A 25,797-nucleotide genomic window follows, 5' to 3' on the forward strand; every position below is an offset into this window, starting at 1 on the left:
CACAAATATAACGGCATAATTTGGACGCAGAACGCAACTGAAGAACACCATGATCATTAACGTGTGTACCACAGGAGAAAAAAGATAAAAATCGAAGATTAGTACCGACCTCGTACACATCCCATAGCCGTAAGGCCATATCTGACGATCCCGACATCACGAGTTGATCGTCCCGGGAGAAGGCGACAACATTAATCCAACCCGAATGGCCCTTTAGCAATGTTCCGTCGGATATGATTCTTCATGAGCCAGAGACAGCTGTTTGTCAGCTGACGGTAGACAATATTAGCGTCGACCAAGAATGTTTTGTTTAGGCATCTCGCCGGGTCCAAAAGGAAGTCTCGGAAGGACGGATGGAGGAGACGAATGGGCTTAGTCTCGTCCTCTGGAACATTCAACACTGAATGAAGACAGTGCAGCATCCGAAAGATATCGTGTTTCGGTTTATCAAGTATCGTGACCAAATCCAAAGGTGTCATTACGTCGGAAAGGACCACGATAGATCCAACGACGAGGCTGAATAAGTCCCGCAGTTTGGCTACCTCCTCCGGCTCAAGTTGTACCGGGAATGAATATGTTAGGATTGTAGTATACATCATGTCCAGCTCCTTCTCCGGCTTAGTTGGCGCGCTTCCCGAGGCAACTAGAAGAGCGAGACGTTCGTCGGCAAGTTGTCCACCCTCATGAATAAAGCGACACACTAGAGCTGCATGGATAAACAGGCGATCGGACTTTTGTACTAGGCACTGGATGATTTCCTCGGAGTAAATGCTGGCGCTAAGGCCGAATCTTTTAGCAGTGTGCGTAAGCCTGTACCTGTAGAATAACTTTAGGTCCTGATTTACGATGGACCGTTCAATATCGTGAAGGATGAAATCTCGGTGCACGTCCTGCGAGATGCTGTCGAACCCGAATTTATTGGCTGTTCTGGTCGACTTGTAACAAAAACACGCAGCCGAATGGTTTCGACTGCCGTAGCGGCGGCGAGGCATTGAATCAGCAGGGAGACATCATCTTCGTCGTCGCATTCGTCTAGTGCGTCGACCACGATAACGATTGGGAGCAGAAACACGTTCTTGCCTAGCCGCGACAGTGGCCCAAGGACCAGTTTCTCCCACTGTTCGTATAATCCCAATCCATGAATTCGACGGTTGGACGCAATAGCATCTCTGATGCGTTCTCGAAGCCCTGGCAAGGCGTCGGCTAGCTGGGCGGCGATCGTGATGGCGAATTTCCCAGCGGAGGCGAAGTTACCTCCGCCTCTAGAGAAGAAAAAGCTCGCGCCAAGACGTTTCAATTTGTCGTACTTGCTGGCAACAGTCATCGCAATAGTAGATTTCCCAGTGCCTGCCATGCCCTTGAGCCAGTATATGCGTTTCTCATCATCACCGTTGGCCCATTTCTCGATCTGGTCAAGGATATTGCATCGTGTGTTCTCGAGGCAGAAAGGCGAACGCCGTTTGCCGGCAGCATTGTAAGCGGCTTCTGGGAGGCTGTCGAAGAGCTCTGGTGGGTTATCGTGTAAATCTGGAATAGTTAGCTAGAATCGGCTCAGTGGTATGTATTAAGGGCAGATTGCTTAGCTCTTACGGTTGTGGATGTCTCCGTAAACGTTGCCCTGGAATGCGAAACCGCCGTCGGCTGCTTCCAAATTGCCGAAGCGCTGTTTCAGTGGCTGCGCTGGAGGCTCCATCGCGCTTGTCCACGAGCGAGGGTTTTTTTGGTAAGCAAATGGACTGCGTAGTAAACGCTTGATAACAATTTTAATCTCTTCGCCGTTAGCAGAAGGCTCCGGTTATTCCTAGCGCCACGCCAGTCGATCAGGTGGGCAAATCAAAATGCGGGAGCAACATAAGCACCGATAGCGTATTGCAGTTTTGAAGACCACTTCTAGTACCATCATCACTTTTCTGCTCTACCGGCCGTAAACACCATGGATCCCTTTAGCGTGACTGCCAGCGTGATCGCCATTGCGACTCTCGCACTGCAAAGTGCTAAAGCGGCGTACGACCTCGTCGACGGATTGGCTGAGGCACCGCTGGCCATCGCTAGGTCGAAAACTTCACTGATGGAAACCCAGAAGATCTTAGGCGCGCTGCAACAGATGCTGACAACAGCCTCCGAACCTGCCGGCGTAATTGAACCGGTTTTAAGGATGATTGAGCTCGCCGAAACGCTCAAATCAGCACGACACGTCTGCGACCAGTTTTCCACAGCCATTGTGAGCTTCACAAGCCATTCCACGGATGGAAGGTTCAGCAAGCGGGACAGGCTCACGGTGAATTTTCACGAACCAAAGATTCACAAGTTGAATAAGGAGTTGGATGACTGTCAAAGAACTGTATCTATGGTGCTAGACGGTATCGGGCGACTCGGTGACTGTTTTCGGGCTCAGGAACAAGCCCTGGCCAACCTTGACACATATTTGCACGACCGCCAAACACCCTCTGCGTCAGAGGAAGACTCAGTCTCCAATGGGGGTGCAAGCCTTCAGTTGGCCGCTACTCTCCAGAACGGCTGCCAGGAAGCTCGCTCGACCACCCGAGCAAAGCGGACCGGACAAGAGTTCGGTGATATGAGCACCGATGATCAGTCTCGCGCAATGCAGGGTATCGTTGGCGAGGCACACGACGGCGTGGAACAGTCATTCGGGAAAATGACGACATCAAAGAACAGTAGAGCATTTCAAGGCCAGATCGATGCGGCATTCTTTGCGGCAATGTTCAGCAACTGATGACTCGTCAAGTATTCATTATGCCACGAATTGTCGTACTTTTCGAATACGCTACGCTAATCGAAAAGGCATTGCCCTGGAACGAACTAGACGTACACGCAAAGGTTCAAACACGAAGGGAACACCACAACCTCCGCGAGATCCAAACATGAGAGTTCATTCGATATCATCCTCCCACGAATATTGCCTCGTACCACGGCTGCCGCCACGGCCATCTCCATATCATAATCGCGGATAGCCCCAAGACGAAGACGTAGCATCACTGCGGTTTTGTCGGTATCAGACAGTAGGGCGTCACTTTCCAATAAGGTTCCTAGGTGTGAATTGTCTCAAGTGACCCAGCGTAATCCCCTGTCCGTTAATGGCCGGAGGTACCTGACACGAAAGCCGCAAGCGTTGCACCCATCCACCTACATCTCTCGGCCGGTACCGAGAGAACTCATAACTGCTCTCACGAAGGGTAGCCCACACGTGGCGCACTGATACTGATTTCTCACGTTGTCCGGTTATTGACTGGATTCGCAAACCGGGGTGCGTGAATATGCGAGCGCAGGCAAGGTATGGGAGATATCATCTCTACCGCTGGAATCCGTTGTTTTAAAATATGCTGAGCCTTTTTCAGCATGTTTCGCCCCGCCTAGAACCATGAGTACATACCATTTTTCGTGTCGATTACGGAGCGGCCTGCTAAGCTTAGTTATGCTACAAGTAGCCTACTATTAGTATTTCTGTGGTCATTATAGTACTACATTTGTTTTCTATAGTTACCCGGGCCACAAATCGGGCCCCTTCTATACTAGAACGCGGGGACAAACTTTATACGGATTTATATATATTTACTCTAATCTATTATCTAACTTAAGTAAGCAATTGATACGTGACCCTAAGGGGGTTGCCCTATAGCTATAGATTAGATAGACAAGAGCTATGAAAGAGCTCTGCCCCAGGCCAGAATAACTGACCTAGCCAATCTTTCCCAATACAACAATTCACACCTTATATGCACTTGCATCAATGATCTTCGTAAATTTACTATACGAAGTGATCGGAATCTCACACCTACTTATCGGGAGATCATCGTTAAGATTGCTATCCTGTCTTATATTAGAGAGTTTAAGGCCTCCGCCAACCTCGTGAACAAAGTAAAAGTGATCCAGAACAGGCTCATTGACCTTATCAACATCAAAGACGCTGGATTCGACGCTGGACCATATTTTACTAAAGTTATGTAATGGGCATACGTAAGGTTCGGGGCGAGAATATAACTAAGTTGCTAGACGTAGAACTCTACAGTTCAGCTTAGCAACAATTTTATATTTTTTATGATTTCTGTTTATCCATACGAATATGAATATTACTTTTACAATCAAACAAAGCTAGTGTAGTGGGGCCAGGCCGGACGTCAGGAAAATAGGTGACGAGGGCCAGGGAGGACTCCCCTGTCTTCCACACTTCTTAAGGGACACGGAGATGACAAACGACTTTCAACAACCTGTCATCTTTTTCATCATCTTATCCAATCAACTTGACTTTTGTTTTCTATTCTAGTTAGCGAGCCCTTCAATTATGCGGTTAATTCCTACGTGCACTTAGACACTACTTTCGAAATCCTATTATTCTGCCCTCATCCTAGCCTTGACAATGACAGAGGATTATATCTTGCTCTGATCAGAGTAATCTAGTGCTAGTGAGAGCTTCAATTTGACTTCCAGAGCCAGGCGTCTTGTTCTGAGAATCATTCCGACGAGAGTCTCAGAGGCACATCCGACCAACTCGCGCACCAGACGTATAAGAGCTTAGCTATTATAACCAGTACCCCGATCTTCGTCTGATAAGACCAACAGATGGGATCTGTTGGTACTGGAGCCGTCTGTTCAGTGTGTTAGGTGGTAGGTATATCCTACTGACCGCCTGACCCCGTTTCACTGGCCGGAGAGGCGTGGATGAACGTACTAAGCGTACCTTATTCCAAACCGAAGTAGTTGATCGCGGGGAAGTTCTGGAAGTTTAGTAAATAGCCTTCACGATGCATTAACGAAATTGAGCAGGGCGGTGGGAACAGGCACGTGACAAAGAGTGATATCCGGGGTAGATGGATAATTTTGGAGGTGCGAACGGGCGACCCAGCTATAGGCAGGCAAAAAAAAGGGACCGAGAGTTCCCCAATATAGCAGGTTGTAGGTAAATTAGGTGTTTAGGAATTAGACGGAAGTAGCCTAGGTAGACTTGGTGGTATTGGAACTAGTAAACTACTTGTAAAGGAGAAAGCGCTAAATGTCCTAGTTCTCTTCAGGATACCGCTTTCATACTTTATTTTATTTCAAGCTGCTGTGGGATTAGTAGCCTGAAGTTATAGTAGAGTACATTTAAGGTGCTTTAGGGCCCTCGTGCGGCTGCGAAACCCCCTCCCCCTCTACCTGTACTTCCCCTCTTCACCTTCGTGTATATTGACGTGGGGTTAGGGTTTTCGGGTGCTCGTTTTCGTTTTTTTGGACATTCAGACGAATTATATAAGCGCGTTCTTGAAGGGTATTTAAGACCTTGTGTACATAGTCGCTCTCTTGAGAAAGAGATAGGAATTCAAGCGGCCTTTTCCACAGTAATCTGAACCAATTTCTCTTTACTTGGACAGGCATTCAATGTCTGACGTACCTGTTGAGGTACTTTTGTTGCCCCTATAGATCTGATTGTGCCTGTTGAGGTGATTGATCAAGGACCTGTTGAGGCTCCAGTTGTTCGTACCTGTTGAGGTACTTGTTGTTCTGATCAGGGCAAGAGCTCTTGATCTTGTTATTTCTTTCCACCTCCCGGATAGTAAGGTATTGCTGAGGATCTTGTTGTCCGTTGCCATCATCTTACACCTTAAACCTGCGGGCGGTTTCACTGCCCGTCGTCAATATCCGGAATGCTAGTACCAGTGCAACCCTACAGTTACTATTATAATTACCGAAATTAAGATAAGGCTGGCAAGACTAACACAGTTGCATTAAGACACCTAGGGCTAGGCCTCTATAGTTCGATGTGGGCCTCAAGGGCCCAAATCCTATATATAAAATGCCGCAGCCCAAGCTACGGCTCTTACGATCCCCTCTGCTCCACCCTAAAGATAACCTAAATTTGAGCCTTTGCACTGATAATCTACAGTGCACTGGACCATTCACACTAGGGTAGCGTTGCTCCCTAAAGTTCGCTAACCAGAGCTTAGGCGTAGAGTAGTAGAACACGTAATCCACTTGTTCATATATTCACTAAAATACTTGTGAATCAGAACATACGGCTTTCTTATACAGCTATTCATAACCTACGTTAACCTTATTCCCTGCCTAGCCATTATGAGAGACCTGCGAAGCAATTTATCTGATTGGCCGAATGGGGTTATTCCGGTTCCAGGGCAGGTTTGGCAAGATATTTGCAAAGCAAACAAACCAACCAAATATGATGTTTAATGTGTATTTATGTAGCTGAATAATACAAATACAAATCAAATATTAGACCAGATTTGCTTCTTTTGCTTCATGTTGGGCCCTGATTCCGTTTTCGGTTGTATGCCTGTAAGTCGCTGGCCATGCACGAGCCATGGGTACCAATACTCATTGATGTTCATAAGTTGCCATTTCTGCAGCCGTTAATGCAATTTCCGTATATTATTTTCTGAGCAGCACTATCATCTCAACTGGTTTGTTGTTTCACGCCCTTCTATGGGTATCTACAAACGTGTAATTATGAAGTTCCTCGTCTACACTAGGCTGAATGGTTTACACCGTATCATAGACTTGCCTGCAGCTTCTTTTTATCAGGATACAGCGGATTATATCGTGAATTGAAGCAGAAAGCCCTAGACGCTCTCACCAGAGGCCGGGTGAAGCGAAAAGCGGCAGAGAAAGGCACGCTCACATCAGAATTTTAAACAGGGAACAAGTCCTTGTCTATACCAGATTGACTAATTTGGTATCAGGAATTACAAGCATTATCATATACGAGACAGCCTGCTTCCGTTGAGAAATTTCCATGTAGACATTGTCCCATCTTATGATTAACGTAGTCCACGGTCCAATTGCACACTTCGGCAGATTTTCGTACGCTACCACTTTGACCTGCGGTTTTTCACAACATAACTATGGTTGGTTCTTGGAATGAAAGTGATATGATTCTAGCATTACATGCGCTTCAATCTGATCCAAAATTAAGTGTACGTCGCGCTGGTCAGATCTATAACGTACCTTTTAGAACCCTTGCGTATCGACGCGACGGTAAAACCGCTCGAGCGATTACGCGATTGCCAACGCAAAAGTTGACTCCTTCCGAAGAAGAGGCAATCGTACGACATATAACCGACCTAGATTCGCGAGCATTTCCTCCCCGATTGAGTGGTGTTGAAGATATGGCCAACCGATTACTTCGAAGTCGCGACGCGGGACGCGTCGGCGTCAACTGGGCCTCGAGCTTCGTAAGACGACAACCAGACCTCCGGACGCGTTTAAATCGAAGGATCGACTATCAGAGAGTCCTATGCGAAGACCCCGACGCGTATCGCGCGTGGTTTGACCTGGTACGGAATACAATTGCGAAATACGCGATCCAGGAGGAGGATATCTACAACTTCGACGAGACCGGTTTTGTGATGGGCCAAATCAAGTCCGAAATGGTCGTGACGACTTCTGATCGGCGCGGAAGGCCTAGAGCAGCCCAGCAAGTAAATCGGGAATGGGTTACAGTTATTCAAGGCGTTGGATCGTCCGGTTATGCCCTCCCTCCGTACATCATTTTCGCCGGCAAAACCCACCTCTCGTCATGGTACGAAAACAGCCCATTACCGCCTGATTGGGTTATCGCAGTTACTAAAAATAGCTGGACTACGAACGAGAGAGGCGAAGATTAGATAAAACACTTCGATCATCACACCAAGTCTCGTACGAAAGGTACTCATCGCCTATTGATCCTCGACGGTCACGAAAGCCATCACTCGACCGATTTCGAGGTATATTGCAAAGCTAACAATATCGTCACCCTTTGTATGCCTCCTCATTCGTCGCATAAGCTCCAGCCTCTTGATGTTGGTGTTTTCGCGGGTGAAAAAGAGCGTACGGAAAAGAAATCGAAGATCTCATGCGAGCACATATAAGTCATATCTCGAAAGAAGACTTTTACGGGCGTTTTTAAACGCGTACAACGCAACTTTCACGGTTTCAAATATCCAAGGAGGTCTCCGAGGGGTAGGAATAGTTCCGTACGATGCAGATTATGTCATATCACAGCTCGATGTGAAATTACATACGCCAACACCTCCGGGTAGCTCGGCTGGTCTCCCCGTCCCTTGGGAATCAAAGACTCCGAACAACCCAACCGAAGCCCAATCACAAACCGATTATGTGAAAAATAGGATTTTACGACATCAAAATAGCTCACCAACGTCAATTTTTGCTGGAATAGATCAGATTGCGCGAGGTACAACGAAGGTTATGCATCGGCTTGCCCTTTTAGAAGGCGAGGTCGAATGACTTCGAAAGGCAAATGAGACCTTAAGTCGACGTCGCCGTGCGAAGAAAAAATAGCTACAGAGTGGAGGGTCACTTCGTATACAAGCTGGACAGGACCTACAGTCTCAACAAGAGGTTGATGGGCAGTTACATGACGAATTTCGTCAAATTGGTGGTCGTACGAGGCGGCGAATTGCGCGTGTACGGCGCTGTAGAACCTGCGGCGAGCCCGGACATAATGCGCGCACTTGTGGAAATGATGTAGAGGCGTCTGAAGATAAAGATTCTGAGTAGTTTCAATTGATGATAGGCGTTGTGGTTGAATTAACTTATACATTGTCGTATAAGGTCTGCCAAAGTGTGCAATTGGACCGTGGACTACGTTACACACTATGACATCTGGAGAAACGAGGAGGGGGCCCATAGGCACACGGGTACCCGTGTGATTACCTAAATAGGTAAAGCCCCTCCGTTGTCGGATACTATCACGTGTCGCGTTGAAATTGGATAATTGAAGCAATTCATGTTCGTAGTCAAGTAGTCAAAGCACATATTATTAGCCAGAAATTACTACAGTAGACTGTCTGCTCTCTAATCGTTGCCAAGCGATGACTTCGTTATAAACAGTGAATCCGAGCTATGCAAAGCCGGTAATAACGCTTCAAGAGATAAAACAACGGTATGAAGGGCTCTGTCAGCTCTGTTCGTATTACATGATTGCAGTGTATGAAATAAAGTACTGAATAACTGTCTGAAGTGAATGTCTGTTGTGTAATGCAAGGGAATTGTTTTTGTGCTGTTATGATGATGGTTGATGTGAGGTGATCGTGGCCATGTTTCTGCTTGCTTGCCTGTTGCTTGAGTGTGTTCGTGCTTGTTAACGTGTGTGTTGACGTTGTTTTCCCGTGCGTGCCTGTTGCTTGTTCGAGTGCTTCCGTGTGTGTTCCTCCTACTATTCAGAATGTGCTGCTATTTATGCACCCAGAGAAGAAGAGAATAACCCCTGTCCTTGCCCTTGTCCCCACTTTCACTGGCGGACGGCCTTGCCCTATTACAATAGTAGGCGGCTATTTAGCTACTACTATACAATCCTCTGTTTGCCTTGAGTATAAAGCTTCTTGTTCCTTCATATCTTTTTCTATCCTTCTCCAAAGCTCACCTGTACCTCTCCTATTCGATGGACCGTTTACCGATTCTTGAGCAACCTGAGCCTCGATTCGATGAGTTTCTGACCTATCCCAGTCTAAATAAGCCATCATCTCTTCTTTCGTCCACTCTCTTGAGCCTGTTGAAGTAGTATAACGTTTGTTCATTTGCTTATAATTAAGACACCATTCATAGCTTGTCTTGTCATATCGTAGCGGTAAACCCATCGCTTTTCGGTATCGCTGATTGTTTACATAGCTGCCAGTAGGCTGGGCTATATACCAAGCATCTCTTGACGTAACGTATCTCTGGTAGATAGCCCTTGGATTGTCGTGTTTTAGAGGCGCAGATAAACCTGGATTCGGGGAAGACGATGGCGTACGAACTGGTAAGATAGGGGATAGAGGACTATCTTCGGCAGGGGGAACATCTTTAGGAGTCTGGATTGATGCTTCTCTTATAGTGTTTGTCTGCGAGGGTAGCTCTGAACCGATGCTTGACTGGGCCTGCAACTCTGTCGAAGTCGTAACTGGCTGGACAGGCTGGGCGCGCTGGTCGGGCTGGACTGCTTGTGATCTGAGTTCCGAATATCTTAAAGGACACTCTCTCGAGTTCCTTGTATGACCTAATATATGGCATTTGCTACATAGAGGCGGTGTTCTCGACGCTGTTGCTGTTTCAATGATTTCGAACCCGCTAAGCTCTCGCCTAACACTCGACCGTGGTAATAATGAATTCGTAATTGCCGGATCGATACGCTGACGAGGCTCTAGTAATAGCTGCGGAATGCCGTTGCGGACTAGGTGCCAATGTGGGTGGAAGTCTTCTAGTTGTAGAACCTGGTCCTGTGCCAATAACCGTTCTAATTTATGGACGCATGGTAGCCCTTGAGACTGAGAAAAAGAGCCTGTACAGTTTGGCGAGGGAGGCGGGTTCTTCGTTAATAGCTTCCGCTGTTCTTCGACTTTCCTTAGAGCTTCGTGTGATACCCAACCACGGACTATATGATATAGTGGCCCAGAGAGTTCGATTGGCGTCCGAATTTGCTGTTTGGCTTGGTTAGATCTCAACTCCGTAAGTTGGTTATGCAACGCTTGCTTTATTGCTCTCCAGGCTTCGAACAGATCTAATGTAGATCTTTTGAGATGGCTTTTAAGTATCCCATGAATGCCTTCAACTCTTGAAGTAACGACATTATCGAAATGAAGGTATCGATCAACCCAAGCCTTTACTAGCTTCTCTTTATGTAAATCGAGCCAAGTCCCTTTTATGTATCCGAATTCTTCGAGATAGCCCGGAATATATTTATTTTCGAACTTTGATACACGCTCGTAGAATGTCTCCTCGTTTAGCGATTTCATAATCGAATGCCAATGGTTGTAGAACTCGTTCCAAGCTTCGAGCCCTTGCTGTTGCTCCTGTCGTTGTTCTTGCTGTTGCCGTGTAAATGTTGGCCGACAATGACGAAGGACTGCTTTGTTTGCGTGCCAAAGACACAGAAGCAGTGCAGAAGATGGAAAGCAAGTAGAAACCGCATCCATACACGCAATACAGCGGTCTGTTAAGATAACAGAGGGAAGCCGAGTATTACAGATCTCGTAAAGCGACTTTAATCGGTCCAAGGCCCAGAAGTAGTCCTGCTTGGACTCGCCGCTTAGGAATGCAAATGCAATACAGAAAGATCGCTGGCAGGCGTCGACTCCGATCATATCGTGAAGAGGCATTCCATACTTGTTCTTCTTATATGTACAGTCCAATATTAGAGTATCTGGGTAGGCGTGGAGGTACGCTAGGGAGTCTGGATGAGTGAACAGGACAGCGGTTACCCGGTTATCTGGACCTAATTGCATTCGGTTCCAAAACCCTTCCCGATCTAGCTGGTTCGCAAGTGCGTTGATCGTATTCTGTCCTTCGCATGTGTCTCGCCTAGTATCTGCAATACGATTGTAGATATCTTGCTGGGTCGCTATAGCCGTGGTATTCTGGCGCATGTACGTTCTGATGTCTTTAGGAGCTATGCCAGCATTCGAAAGGCCTCTTAGCTGAGATATATCTTCATCGGAAAGCTTCCGGTGTGTTGGATGGGCAGATAGGTGTTGGCTAGGCTCGTGGTTATGTATGGCGAACCGTTTATCGGGACGATGTCGCAAGGTCCAAGTGCTTTTATCAAGTGACTCTTTTGCTAGTACTGAGAACGGACAGCTAGTTCCTCGGGTAGCTGTCTTCCGCTGGCGCTCTTTCGAACTAGTAGGAGGGCGGCAAAATCGATCACATGTATATGTAATCGTCTGTGTGCCGGTTTTTTCTTTGGTTGACCGCCCAGTTACAAACGCGTAGCCTCTTGTTGACGCCCACGCGTTAATCGCCTTAGATAGAGCATCTCGGGATTCGTATTCGCCTTCAGGAGGGAGACAATCAGCTGGAAATGAAGCTAGTCTTGGGATTGGACTTGATTCCATCTTAATTATAGTAAATACTGCTACTCTAGTAGGTATATAGGGGCTTTACCTATTTAGGTAATCACACGGGCACCCGTGAAAATTTACACACACGGGTACCCGTGTGCCTATGGGGCCCCAACGAGGAGAGCCACTCAGCACGGGCCGTTTTACGCTGATCTGTCATGTCACGCTTGCTACACAACATCGGTCAAAAACCCAATAGCCACACAGCGAGACTTATATTCTAATCCGAATCGACGTATAATGATTCGAACACATGTACTTGTACGTACCAGTAGAGCCAGTGTGCGCAATTTCCATCTTCACATTCGATATACAAAACCAACCTGGGTAAGTACACATACCCTAATTTAACGAAAGTTCTTCTGGAGTACCCGTCCCCGTTCGAAAATAGCCCCGTCTACCGTTCAGTCCGAATCATCCTCCCCCTCCGCAGCGTCCTCTCCTCCCGAGGCGTTGGAGTAAATCGCCATCGCCTTCTCAAAAGCTACCTTTCGTCTTTTGGCCAGAGCCTCAGCCTCTGCCTTCAGATCATCCGGAGCCTTGGAGAGCATGATGTTCTCAAGCTCCTCGCTCACCACCGATGTCTTCCCAAGATTTCTCTTAACCAGTCCTGTCGTCTCCATCAGTTATTCGAATCTTGAGGATAAATCTCCGAGATGTGCGTACCTCCGACATGCAGCTTGTCAAAAACCGGCTTATCCTTCATCAGTAACTCGACCTGCTGCTCCGACAACGAAACGATGACCTTCATCTCCTCGAGAACTTCCATGCTCTCCTGTGCCGTGGGGTCGGAGCCCTTTTGTAAGTGGGATCAGTCAGTACGGCAAGTTACAGCGACATTCTGTGCGGTAGCCCACATCATATTCCTTGATGCCCTTCTGGATGGTGGCCACCATGGCATTGCTTTTACGGCCAAGCTTGATGGCGTCCGCCAGCTTCATGTCATCACCTTTAGCGGCGAGCTTGTTGGCTTTGGTGAGCTTGCGCTCGAGAATGGATAGGTTCTTCTTGACGCGGTCCATTTTTAACTAGGCGAGTTGATTGCAAAGATAGTTGTGTGAAAAAAATGATCTGAAGTCTGATGTATTTTATGTCCGGAATGGATGATTCAACAAGAAACATGAAAACGGGATGGCAGTACTCGTCCCTTTATACAAAAATCGACGTATATGTATGCCACGGGCTTACATTCACATCGTTGTTCATCGCGTTTCACGTGGTAATCGCCGAGGCATAATCATTGTGATGTCGTTGACCTGTAGCTGTGACCAGGATTGAGAAGGAAGACGATCGAAATTATGCAAGCCGAGGCATACTGCACGTGTGAACCTAGAATGACCCTCCATTCAATAGAACGCGAGTGGTTAGCCAGAGTCTAGATGATCCGATATTCCGCAATGGCTGTGGGGAAGTGCCGAGGGTCGTTTCAAACATGTTTTGATGGACCAATAAGCTGTCCCATACTTTGACGGACTTTCCCAGATGGCACAATCATCCAGTGACGTATTCCAATTCAGCTGTAATCGCAAGGCGTATTTGACCTTGGCCTTTATGCTCTAGGACATCCTGCGTGTTCTCAGGGAGCATCATGCCGAATATACACAGCTTGTTACTACGAAGTCACCTGTCTTTGAGCCGCACAGCTCTTACGGCATTCGATCCTGGGCCGTGAAGACAAGTTGAAGAAACCTACTTGGAGACTTGGCACACCTGAGCTTCTATGCCTATTTGTCTGCTCCGCTGCAATATACTAGGTGTATTTCGGTAGGTTTATGCACATTACAGAGGGGGCTTGACGATCAAAAGCTTCAAATGTGGGACTCAAGGCCATGCTGTTTGCATCAATTCCATGGATATTCCTCGCCTCTATACTTCCCCGCTAATAATCCGGAAAACTCCCTTTCGATACGGCCCACGATTCGGATGCGGTATCCAAGACCCAGCTTGGATGCCTTAACAGTCGACTAGCTGTAGCTTGGTGTTGGTATTCTCCAGCATAGACCACATGTCCTGGCTTCATTCCTCGGCTACCAAGACCTTTCTCACGAATTCCACATCCTCGGTGGTGCCGCACACCAAACCTGCCCGTTCATCGGTGTCCTCAGCCGGCCGGGCCAGGATGTCGCTGCCATCTACCGGGTCGATTGCATTGCCTCCAGCGCACTCAATTATCAATGCGATGGGAAAGAGTTCGTATACCCGCCGCAACTTCGCCTTACTTTTGCCTGTGACGGGCGACAAATAGACGCCGTGGCCTTTCACAAGAGCATGAACGATATCCGGGACGAGACCTCCGCTATACCGCAGGGTGTACCTGTTTTGCACGAAATGCGTGATAAGGTCCATGTACTTGGGGTCCTCAGCGGCAGCCCGCAGATTGGCTGGGGCGAAATATCTGGTTTTGAAGGGTGGGCTTGCCAGCTGGACTTTCGGACGGATGATGTCACTATCCTGAAGGCCGTGCTCTCCGATTCCGACTTCAAAGCACGACGGCTCAGTGCCGGGAATGCGCAACGCGACAATTGCGGTGGTCCGTGGACCGTAGACTCCGAGGACCGATGCTATCTGCTTCTCCGCTGGTACTTGGTGGAGTGCGGAAGTTCCTGTCCAGATGCCGATGATGGTGCCGACTGTCCAATTCGGCGCGATGATGGAGCTGCCGTCTAGGGGATCGAAAGCGATCGTGTACTGCTCCTGAGTGGCTGCACCATTTGGACTTGCTCCCGTGCTCCCTGATGCCTTCTCAACGGGGTCCTCCTCACTACTTGCCATCACCACCGACGGGCACTTGGTGAGACATGCACGCACGAGGTTCTCCGCAGAGACATCGACATTCAATTGATCGTCTCCAAACGCGTTCGCAGTGCCTACTAGCGAAACATGTTGAGAATGACGTAGGGTTTTCGCAATATCCGAGATGCACTCCACTATCGCTGGCAAAACTGAGTTGTACAGTGCGCTGTGAGTTTCCAGCGGTATTACCGACTCGAGAAAGGCAGTGAGTTTGTACGGCGAACCCTTGCTGACTAGCTGATCACTGGAGCCCAGGAGATCAGCGATTGAGTGGTTTGACATAGGCATGGTGAGGTCGAGATTGAGTAGGTCTGGAACAAGGTTGTTGATCTGTCGAATGGTAAGTTTCCTCAAAGCGCATCCAACATTGAAGCTGACCTGGAACGGGTGGGTCTCAGCCACATAACGGTTCCAAAGAGCCGGGAGGCTTGGGGTCTATGATTATTCTGTTTGTAGTATGTATCTGTGGCGGTGAAGTTGCCTCATCTGCCTACATTTCAGGAACTTCGGTTCCAACAATGGAATGATATATTCAGAGCCGAACCTACCAAAATATTAAGTCTTACATTGCACCAAATCATACATAAATTGCAGAGCGACTCGAGTGAAGTAAATTTTCTATACTCTATCTGCTCTTGGTTCCAATTGACGATCAAAATACGTAGCAGATGACTCCTGATGCAGTGCCACCATAAGTCTCAAAGTACAGCTTAAGCAAATATTATATTTACAACTTCCCTTGGCGGTCCTTATCCACACGACGCCTATGCTGTGACAACCATAATACAGGACTACACTAACCATTTATATCCGGGTACAACGTTTGTATAGCAGCCTTTCACCTACTAGCAAACCCTATCAATCGAGGCTGACGTGGAATTGTGTATACAGGATTTCGCCACTTGTGCAGACTATATTCTGTCTCTCAAGTCGGGCGCCTTGACAATCAGGCTAAAGTACGCCCGGCAACCATGAGTACCAGAGATAATCTAGAACCGAGATGGGGGCAAGGAATACAATCTGATTCGTCACATGTGATATTATTGTGGACGCAACTTAGCCTCGACACTGGATCTTCCCAAGATCGGACGCGACCGCAGAGCCTCAAATCCGCTATTACGTGAGCCCGTTGGATTCCAAGATTGTGCAACGTGACCAGGCTCCTGTCAGACAACCAACCTTCTGGCATTCGACTAGCGCATGCAGCCAGCTCATGTGAGGTGACGCCCGCCCCCACTTCGCCCAGTAGCTGAGGCAGCTCTGTGTCATTATGGTATGGCACATGCCTTTTGCACTTTGATGCACACTGTGTTCTGCATCCTAATTCAATATATCCACGCATGTAAGGTCGGCTGAGCCTTGGCCTACTTGCCGAACTTGAGACAGCCTATCTATATAGAAGCCGGTGCTACCCTGGTACCCCCTTGATCCTTAGTTTCCGTAAAATCCGTCGCCCGATAAACTTGAATCCATTTCGCCTCACTCTCAATCCAAGGCGAAATCACATATCCAGACGAAACACAGCCAACACCTTGAGCTTCGGCCTCGACATTGCAACAAGCGATGTCGCACTTGTACCCGAACCACCACGACGGCTACCGTAGAGGCCACTACTACCACTACAACGATCGCCACCACGAAGACTACGACCTCCACCGCCACCATGACAACGACTACCGCTATGATGACTACCACCCGCGCCAAGATCTAGCCCAACATTCCTACCGTGACAGCTCGAGACAGTCCTCTCGTCCCAGTCGCTACATCGTCAACGAACTCGAAATTATCATCTCCCGAAGTACGTCAGGACGGGGCAACACTGTTTTTTATAATTCTCCCCGATCGACGATCTATGTGCGACCTGAGAGGTCATCGTCGTCGTGGACGCCGGCCTACGGCGGCTCGTCGGACGAGGTGTGGACGAGCCCGGTGCGATACGGTTATTCGTCCGATTCGTACAATGGGAGTCGGACTTGTCGGGGTTGCGGAAGGAGGGAGTTGGAAGGGGGGTTTTGTCGGGACTGTATTGAAGTGAGGGTGTCGAGACCGTTGGTCGAGATTGTTAGGGGGTATGGGAGGTCGACTCTATCACCGCGACGTAGGATTGTGGAGTTGCGCTGACGGTCTAGACTGTTAAGTTCGAAAACATGGTCTGTGTGGGACATGTATTGTGCGATACTAAATAAATAATATTAAATACGCCGTAGGTGTTAACCCTCGGTACCTCTACAAGTACTCCCTTAAGGGGCTATAGATGATATAGCGGGCCCTTAAGCCGCGTCGGGCGGTTATACAGGTAAACTTGTAGCCAAACGACTACTAAACCTCCTGTCCCTCCCTAAGTCTGTGCTACAACCCCTGCCTGAACTACCGATAAGCGTGGTAATGTGGCACTTAAATTCGTCCTCAGGGGTGGGATGCTGCTGATGTGCAGAAGATGCTCGACTATTTTTTGTCGCGACAAGTCGTAGTATCTGCTAATTGGGGTTCTCGTCGAGCGTATACATCTCAACCATACGCTCAAGTGGATAGATCGTAACGTGGTCTAGACGCTCGCAAGAATCGCGGCGAGAGGGCGTGCTGCGCGCCTTCTATCGTGAGGGGACGGGTTCGCCGACGAGCGTCATCGGATAGGCGAGGTCCGATAAGGGGTCGGATTAACGATTCGAATTCTGGACCGGCTGTCGAGTTATATTCCGCCGACGTAGTGCTTGACGGTCGACTGACTAGGATGCTCGTAATCCTAAACTGCACCAATCTCCCTATTATCGCTAGGTAGGCGAAGTCAACAAGGTGGGCAGCGCGCCGTAAGGGTTGACTAAACCCCCCTGTGTGTCAGCTGCGGGATTCGAACCCGCGACTCGTCACCGACCCAAGTGGGCGAGGCTCAAATCGGGACTTATCTACCAGCGAAGTGACCAACTACACCAGCCGACGATACTAAATATGATCTTGCCAGTAAGTGAGACTCGGTACAGGGACATGACTTTTATGAGATTCTTATTAGAGATATGTGATGTAGTGGTATTCTACGGCTCATCACATTGCCTTTCAAATATTCAGCTTGATAGAGAATCCTTTTAGTTAATCCTTCTGCTAAAGAGGCTTCGTATCTTAATTAGTCGTTACACAAACGGCAGGTCTTGTTGGTTGAAGTCGAATCATGACATTCTTTTGTGGCAGTTGCAATATTAGGAATTTACTTGAAACGAAAGAATGAATAACTGCTTGCTTAATTCACCCTACGAAAGGGACAAGATGTAGTTAACCAGACTGCAAAACATCGCCATTCAACGACCCTTAACAACTGTTGAGGCGTTCGGGACGATTGCGAAGGTTTGGCCCCAAACCATAACTTTGACAAAGCAATATGATCAATATAACGCATCCCGAGAGACCAATTTCATTCAGAATCATTCCTTCTTACCAGGTATAGTTTTGCATCCATCCATGCGGCCTTCGATCAACTTGGAAGACCTTTAGCAGCCAGAGCCGCTGATCCTGCTTCTGGGCTCATACACAAAGAGTTATCTCAGTTGGCGTTCTAACGCAGTCTTCTACTCTTGCGTACTCAGGCATGAATGGAGGGCGATTACTCGGTAGAGTGCTGGCTTTGCTGAGTTTGTTGCCGGTTGCGAAACCCCGCATAGTAACAAGCACGTGAGTTTTTGATCTGCTTCTGCCTTATCCAGTTACAACTTGATTGAAACTAATGAGCTAACGTATATCGAGTCAGCCTGTGATAACATACCAAGCTAGAGCCACCCGGGTATAAAATTGGGTATGTGTCACGGGATTTCAAGTGCAAAGTGAAGGACGAGAGTGCTCAAGCGAAACAAGCTGCCAGTCACCAGGTAGGTACCAATAGCGTAGTATAGGGGACTCAATAACGACAAGTTAATCGCTGCCCTCTCTAAAAGAAGAGGGTCACAGCAGCCTAGTTATACATTTCCGACCCCTGTCCAGGCCAAGCCACTGTGGCTTATTTGCACCTGACAGTATGTCCCCCCTTTGACTTGATACTACATGGATATCGTTCCTGCGCGACAGTGTTCGAACACACATACACACGATGAAATCAGGTGTATTGACACATAAAGCTAAGAGTAAATCATAATGAAACTAAATCAAACCACAGTACCCAATACCTTATCCGTGATGTGAGCCGTAGCAACCGAATCACCCCACGCCATTTTCGCGGTCACCTCTGCTTGACCCAACCATAAGCATCTGGCCTTAGTGTTACCCAAAACTGCGTATATATGTGCAATGTCTTCCATAGTATGCACAAAAACCCCATATAATGCACGGAACGCTCACGATACATGTCGATTTCCACTTGCCCAACAACAGAGAAACATGTCTCGAGTGCTTTAGAATAGTTTTCGTTATCCTTGAGTATATGCTCCTGTTGTATTAATACCGATAAGACCTGAACTGAGCTGGGGCCAAAGGTGGTAACAGCAGTGTTATGGGCCTGTCTCGCAAGTTGCAACGCACTGTTGTATTCCCCATCCTTTCTTAGAAGACGGCTTATCAACAGCTGGGCGTCCGTCTTCAAACGCTGCAGTTGCTGATCTTGGCTCAATGCAGCGAAATCTCTTATAATAGCTAGACACCTCTCAGAGACATCTCTCGTCACGCCATCGAGATTGGATAGTGGTCCCAATACTGATTCGAGCCATGTCCGCCAAGTAATGCAGGATCTGAAAACGAACCTCTGGGCAATTTCGAGTGTTCGCCGGTCTGAGCGTTGCTAAGACTTCTTTGGCGAATTTAGACACATCTGAGGCTTGAAGTGCGCTCTTAGCCATCGAGTATGCATCGTTGAGGGTGGACCAGGCTCGGGTTTCTGAGGATACACGCACTAGTATATTGCTTGTTTGACATTGCTCCAGAAGGTCTTGGATAATTGTGGTTGTTTAGTTGATGATGGGAATGTGCAGGCTTTCTTAACACCTTGAAGCAGTAGGTACAAATCGAGTGAACCTTTTGTTGTTGAATGAGTGAAACTTGCCTTTTACAGTTCAAGGCAGTGTGAGGGACACGGATCTTGTGACGGTTGAATGCTTCTATCACTGTAGGTATGGCGTCTGGGGGGTTTCTAAGTTTTGTCCTCGTAAAATCGTGAATTTCCAGGCGAATGCCTCAGCAGTTTCGTGTTTGTTGTCGCGTGCTGAGGTGTCCCGTTTTGGCATGCTGAGGCCGAGTCTGGAACTGCTTCTTCATATGTCAGATTACTTTGCATAGTTCGTCTTCCCCAAGGTTTGGAAGGCCAGGGACATCTGGCTGCGCATTCAGACATTGGTAAGGTTTAAATATAGCCTGGATGTTCTTCTCGGATGTTTTCATATATTTAGTTAGACCCCACTTCTTGAATTGCGTCTTGTACATCTTGCTCCTGAGGCTTGGTGGTCAGTATTCTCGGGTTCAATGTGCAATCCTGTGGTTACACGGCGAAGCATCATTTCCTGTACGTGGGTTGCTGTTGTTGCATTATACAGTTGTGTGATAATCTCACGATTTTCCTGTCATTCCTGCCGCGATGGGCTTTGGAAAGAAGAACAAGTACCATACTCGGGTACCATGCTTTAACTTTGATATTGAGGTCATTTTCGTGTGGTAGTTTGCGTCTTGAAATTTCAGTTGGTCCTTGTCATGTGTTTTATGTTGTTCAATGTCACAGTCAACGTGACCAAGGCTAAGAGAAGTAGCAGACCTACCAAGTGACAGGCATACCATGCATACAAAATTTCCATGCATTAGTGCCAATGAGGTGTGCGTTATTGTTCAGCTGCAATCCGGCTGACAAAAAGACCCCTGACTGAGACCCAAATGAGTGGTCACACACTTGCGGTCACCGAAAATAGCTCGCATGAGAGGCGCTATATTCTAATTTTGATTGGGTAGAATCGTGGCAATGCAGCTGCTGATGGATCCTGATAAACTGAATTCTGGTCTGCAAGGTGGCTTACCAGACAAGCCCACCGGCGCTCGCTAATCCAACCGCTCTGGACCATCGCCATAAAGCACACAAATGGGCTACTACTCAAATTTCCGGGCCTCATTCTCCACAGCTCCGAACAGCTCCACTGTCACAGGTTTTGATTCCCTGTTGCGCAGCACATGCAGAAATGGTTCAAGTTGATGGCGTATCCTGACACGGACGACTTTGGATTGTGGTGGGCGAGGGCGATTACGGATTGTGACCCCACTATCATTCTGAGAGGCAGGAACTCCCTTGATCAGGGGGCTATTTGGTTGCTTGTTAAGCCGAAGGAGACATTGAGTAATGGATAGATACGGTGGGTGGATATTTTGTGTAAGGTTTGGATACGGCTGGAGACGGATCGGGAGTGTATTAGGTTGTTGTGTAGCAGTTGTCGGGAATATACTAAGCGTGCTGTTTTTGGTACAAGGCTTACGGATCAGAATTGGTGTGTTGATGGACTTGTGCCAGAGGACAAATTAGCTCATTACGGAGGAACCTCCCCTTGACGCCACAGAGTTTTGGCAGAAGTATGCACTATTGATCAAGAAATAACATGCAAGACATATATGTTTATTTTCACTGATAATTTGCTGACTTCGTATTAGTAGATAAGACCAAGAGCTCCTCTCTCGGCTGCATAAATGCTGAATGTACGTGGATATAGCACTCTAGTCTGCGCAAGACCAGTTATCGACAAGGCAATTCAAAATAAAGTCATCTTACACGTACCCATTTTCCCGGTGACAAGGATATCTGAGAACGTAGGAGAGTCGCCACACCAACCCGTTCGTAAACGTCATCCGACGTCCCCTTGGGTGATGGTTTGACAACGAGAACATAGTGAGTCCGATCACCCTCCCTTTCGACCATCCCCTTCTCCTTTCCAATAACAATGCATTTAAACAAATTCGCTTCCCCACCATCAACTTCATCCAAAATTATTCTCTTTGAAAACTCAACCCTATCAATATCCAGCACACGCGCCAACGCCGCCAACTCCACCACCCCCTTCCCCCCTCTCTCCCCATACGTCCTCCTCAAGGAACCCAGCTCAAACGGATTCCTAAAATCCTCCTTACTCCAATCTGTCCTGTTAAAATCAATCTCCAAGTATCCAATCGCCCCCATATGAGCCATCCAGGACCAAGACGGGCACCCCCTTCCAGGCGGGAAGGAAATCCGTTTCATCCCGTAGGGCTTTTCAGCTCGCCATAGCAGACTCCGCTCGAGAAATCCTTCTAAGATTCCGTAGTCGCCTTGCATCTTGAAGGTGCGCGCGAGGCGTTGCTCGAGACCTAGGAGGGCTACGGATCGGTCGGTGGGGTTTGTGAAGGCCAGGCGGGAGTACATCTCGTAGAGGCCTTGGAAGTGAACTATGCGACCGCCGCGGAAGTATTCGAGGGCTAAGGTGGGGAAGTCAGAATCCCCCAGGAAGGCGGCTTTGGGGCTGGGGTTGGAACGTTAGTTGGGATTTCGAACTTGAACGGGCCTACGATTTGAAGTGTTCACTCACTTTTTGAGTTTGGCCAAGGTCTCGCAATGAACACCCTTCCCACACTCCCAGTAGATCTGGTTCGACGTGAAATGGATAGTTCGCCGAGACAGCGCTCGTTCCTGGAATACCCATCCGCGCGTATTCAGGACTGCTGCCTCGACATCTTGGTGGAAGTTGTCGATGCACTTGGCGAAGTACGTCGTACCATTTGCACGTGTGCTCGAGCGGACGGCCACATATGTCCTCGGCGTCCTACTACTCGGGAACCCAACCAGCGAAGACTCAGCCGAACTCGCAGCCAGAGTGCAATACGCAGAGCTAAACACGTTTTCCATCTTCCCCAACTCGACCTCCCAGTCCTTCGCATCGTCTTGAACAACGCAAATGGAGTCAATCCAAAGGTACGGGACGTTGAGCTCTCGCGTAGCGTCAACAGCGTCTCGGAATGTCCTGGTAAGTTTTCCGTAGTCTATGCTGATCTTAAGTGCTTCAATGTTTTCTTCAGTCGTGCAGAATTTCTCCTCGTCAGTCAGCTTGCCCCAGCAGTGACTGAGAGCCATATACTTCTCGACGCTATTGCGGTCCATCTCTACTAAACGCAGCCTCTTTTCGGAAGATGAGCCAACGTCGATGAGTCTCTTGGGCATACTGCGTGCATTGGCCCCGGTTTGTCGGGGGATACATGCATGGGATTCATCGCAGTTTCGTAGCCACTCTCGCAGCAACGCGAACTGTTCCGGGCTTTTCGGGTTGGGCAGCTGGGGTAGGCCAATTTGTGCATACGCAGGAGATGAAGCATCAGATTCTACTATATCTGCAGTCAGTCTTTGGCTCGAGGTCGAAGGCGACAACTTCACAAACCTGGTTCGACGTAAATGGAGATGATAGGAGGCCCGCCAGCATCCGCTCTGAGCGTGGAACCATCTCGACGCAGTTTCACGGCATCGTTTTGTATCCCCAAATCTGGGAGACTATGATAGAAGAGTTTGCAAAGTGCGCATATCTGAGAGCTCTCTCGTAGCTTCGAAATGACAAGCTCGATTCGGACTTGCGACCAGATGTCCAATGATGTACAGGTCTCACACAAATTGGAATCCGAGAGTGGAGGTTTGACTGTAGCCCAGTCCACATGTTTGATGAATTTTCGTGCGAACTCGTTATCGGGCTCGGATTCCCAAACATTGTTCAATTTGCTGAGTTGCTAGTAGAATTAGTCAACCTGTTGGGTCTGCTGTTGAAAAGTATTGGACTCACCGGCACATTCTAAAGCATGGGGCGAGCTATCATCAGCCAACTCAACTATTTCAGCGTCATCGCAAAGTAGACTTACATACTAATTCGAGTTAGCTTCCAGTTCTAGACAAAAGACGGGTTTGGACTTACGGTTTGAAGGGGAGGATTCGATTTGGGGATAATGGTTTCGCCGTAAGGTGCATCAGTGGATATTGTAGGACTGTTATTGTCCCCGCGGATAGTCTCGTTCGAGCTCTTGGTCACGAGTTCGGAAGGGCTCCTGGGTACAGGAGGTCTCTTTGAAAATTGTGGCACGACGAGATTGGACCCCGGCGCACCATTTCCATTTGTACGGTTCCAAATCCTCGAGTCAAAAAGGTATGCTGGTTCCAGTTCAGCATGTTTGAAAATCTCATCCATCTGCTCGAACGCTTCTGGAGCTGTCGCACGGCCATGCTCTGGTGGAGTCACGTCTTTGGCCAACTTGACGACCAGGAGTCGCTTCTCGACCAATTCCATGACATCCTTGAGCGACGTCGTAGTCACAAGGTCTCCCGATATCCTTTTCATCCAGTTCTGGACATCTGGGTGTATGCAGTACTGCCCACCATGGCGATGCCAAAACTTGTCGTCTCTTGCGTTTTGGTTAAACTTGTCCAGCTCCTTGCCACCGTAAAGTAACCAGATGACGAACTCGAGGAAGATGCATCCCATGGACCAGGGGTCGTAGTCGCGCGAACGCGGCTTGTCGCGGTCGTCGATGTCGATATCAATTTCAGGGGCTTCATACCGAAGAGTGCGAGACATGATTGATGACTTCTTATCACGCCGCTGGGTCGCCAGCACATGAAACTTTGTGAGACCCACGTCGGCAATCACCAACCTGCCATGGCCGTCCCCTTCGTTGAACCGTAGGATGTTTTCTGGTTTAAGGTCACCGTGGCGACCATTGTGCTCATAAAGCATTTTGAGTGCTTCTGAAAGACCACGCATCTGCTTGAGAGCCCAGAAGATCAGGGATGCATCGCGTTGAAGTCGGAGAGGCGGGTCGTAATTAGTCTGTCTCCAGTATTCTTTCAGGTTGCCTCCGCCGGCCCATGGAAAGATGACACAGCGTTTGGTGCCTCGCTCGTACGCCGCAATGGGTTTGATGAGATGTGGGTGGTCAATCTCCTTGATGGTCATAAGGGTCTGCAACTCCCTATAGAAATAGTCCTTCAAGTCTGGTCGGAACATTTTGACGGCGATATCTTGCATATTCCCGAAGACCTTGACAGCGTGTAAGCCTACGCGAAACTACATCCCTTGCCGGTATCTACTCACGTGTTTGAAAGTCTCGCCTTGGGCATAGGTGCTGTGAACTCTGACTTTGTACACCCAGCTGAAGTGGCCTTCAGCGGGCTCCGTGTTTCCGTCTGCTAGGAAGGGCAAGGGACAATCTTGGTGTAAAGTATGGGAGAATTTAGACTCGCTGTAGGATGCTGGCAGAAATTGCCACTGCGAGTCCACGAATCCCGCAATGGTCTCACTTGCCCACTTATTGAAGACTTCATACCCAGGCTCATAGGTGACCTCATTGGTTGTCTCGTTTAGTCGCCTGACTTCCCATCGAAACCTCCCCTTCCGATTTTCCGGGCGGATTTTCCCTACGGGCAAGTTGTTGTCATCGAATCCAGCTTTATACAGAGAATCGATAGCCTTGATGTGATTTATACGGATCAGGGTCAGGAAGACCTTTCGCGCCCTTTTCAACACAAACTCGATGACTTCTTCGCTTGGTCCCGCACCGTCGTTGGCCTCTTTATAAGCTGACACAACATTGGTCCTTGTCGCCAAGGTGATCATTCTGTCCACAGGAAGGAAACGCTGATTTCCCAGCACGTCCGCACTTGTCTCTAGGCCATCTTCGATTTCCCAATACAAGCGTTCCTGCTCGGAGCCGTCATCATCGCCGGATGAACTGAAGGTATCGTCCGAATCCATCTGGATTAATTGAAGCTCTCAGCGCTGGGCTGAATTTTGCACCCATGAATTTAAGATGGAAGCAATGTAATGAGAGGCAGAGTCAGTCACCTCGGCGATGATGATTTCCTGTTGGTCGAGAAACCGAATCCGGGGTGGGTCACACCAAAAAGGATAGTGGAAGGTTGGCAGAGGCAATAAATGGCACAACAGGGACACAATGGGTAAAGCCTGTGAAGCGATATGATTCAGCCATACACGAGTCCTTCTATTAATGAGTTATTAATGAGGCAGCCTGTTGTGCGCGTTGAATGATGTCGTACTGTGTCAGACGCTCAGCGGGCTTCAACACCACCACGCACTATTGTGTGGAAGCCGGTACTGCGGAAACGGGGTGCTTAATGTAGGCAGTGACATGCAGGCACTGCCAAAAGGCACCGGGTGGGCAGTAATAAGCGGGCGATGCAGGCTGTGCGGGCTGTGCGGACTGGAAGTAGCGA

General features: G+C 48.4%; 6 protein-coding genes and 1 non-coding gene across 7 annotated transcripts; 2 read left to right on the forward strand and 5 right to left on the reverse strand.

The window, feature by feature from the left end:
* Positions 1–191: 191 nt before the first annotated feature.
* Positions 192–1,738, reverse strand: BCR38DRAFT_476669 (uncharacterized protein; the record flags this gene model as incomplete). The annotated part of the gene is made up of 3 exons (XM_040863049.1): positions 1,591–1,738; positions 846–1,527; positions 192–816 (listed from the first exon to the last, which is right to left on the reverse strand). The coding sequence occupies exons 1-3, from the start codon at positions 1,691–1,693 to the stop codon at positions 192–194; spliced, it is 1,410 nt and encodes a 469-aa protein (XP_040713014.1). The 5' UTR covers positions 1,694–1,738.
* A 195-nt stretch (positions 1,739–1,933) lies between these two features.
* On the forward strand, positions 1,934–2,734 carry BCR38DRAFT_487846 (uncharacterized protein; the record flags this gene model as incomplete). Its single annotated transcript, XM_040864202.1, has 1 exon — positions 1,934–2,734. One exon carries the CDS (start codon positions 1,934–1,936, stop codon positions 2,732–2,734), a length of 801 nt encoding a protein of 266 aa, XP_040713015.1.
* A 9,492-nt stretch (positions 2,735–12,226) lies between these two features.
* BCR38DRAFT_459771 (uncharacterized protein) lies at positions 12,227–12,844 on the reverse strand (the record flags this gene model as incomplete). The annotated part of the gene is made up of 3 exons (XM_040862331.1): positions 12,227–12,432; positions 12,489–12,618; positions 12,680–12,844. 3 exons carry the CDS (start codon positions 12,842–12,844, stop codon positions 12,227–12,229), a joined length of 501 nt encoding a protein of 166 aa, XP_040713016.1.
* Positions 12,845–13,578: 734 nt separating this feature from the next.
* BCR38DRAFT_442522 (fructose-1-6-bisphosphatase) lies at positions 13,579–14,943 on the reverse strand. The gene has a single exon (XM_040860821.1). The coding sequence runs from the start codon at positions 14,901–14,903 to the stop codon at positions 13,839–13,841; it is 1,065 nt and encodes a 354-aa protein (XP_040713017.1). The 5' UTR covers positions 14,904–14,943; the 3' UTR covers positions 13,579–13,838.
* An 877-nt stretch (positions 14,944–15,820) lies between these two features.
* Positions 15,821–16,818, forward strand: BCR38DRAFT_442523 (uncharacterized protein). The gene has a single exon (XM_040860822.1). It carries the CDS (start codon positions 16,179–16,181, stop codon positions 16,734–16,736), a length of 558 nt encoding a protein of 185 aa, XP_040713018.1. The 5' UTR covers positions 15,821–16,178; the 3' UTR covers positions 16,737–16,818.
* Positions 16,819–17,448: 630 nt separating this feature from the next.
* On the reverse strand, positions 17,449–17,551 carry BCR38DRAFT_t264. Its single transcript has one exon. It is a non-coding gene; the product is annotated as a tRNA-Thr (tRNA).
* A 3,657-nt stretch (positions 17,552–21,208) lies between these two features.
* Positions 21,209–25,318, reverse strand: BCR38DRAFT_411908 (uncharacterized protein; the record flags this gene model as incomplete). The annotated part of the gene is made up of 8 exons (XM_040858622.1): positions 21,209–21,280; positions 21,337–22,054; positions 22,121–22,907; positions 22,964–23,303; positions 23,357–23,365; positions 23,433–23,435; positions 23,486–24,604; positions 24,659–25,318. The coding sequence occupies 8 exons, from the start codon at positions 25,316–25,318 to the stop codon at positions 21,209–21,211; spliced, it is 3,708 nt and encodes a 1,235-aa protein (XP_040713019.1).
* Positions 25,319–25,797: the final 479 nt, after the last annotated feature.

Source organism: Pseudomassariella vexata, assembly GCF_002105095.1.
Source record: "Pseudomassariella vexata strain CBS 129021 chromosome Unknown BCR38scaffold_11, whole genome shotgun sequence".
In the NCBI taxonomy this organism is placed as follows: domain Eukaryota; kingdom Fungi; phylum Ascomycota; class Sordariomycetes; order Amphisphaeriales; family Pseudomassariaceae; genus Pseudomassariella; species Pseudomassariella vexata.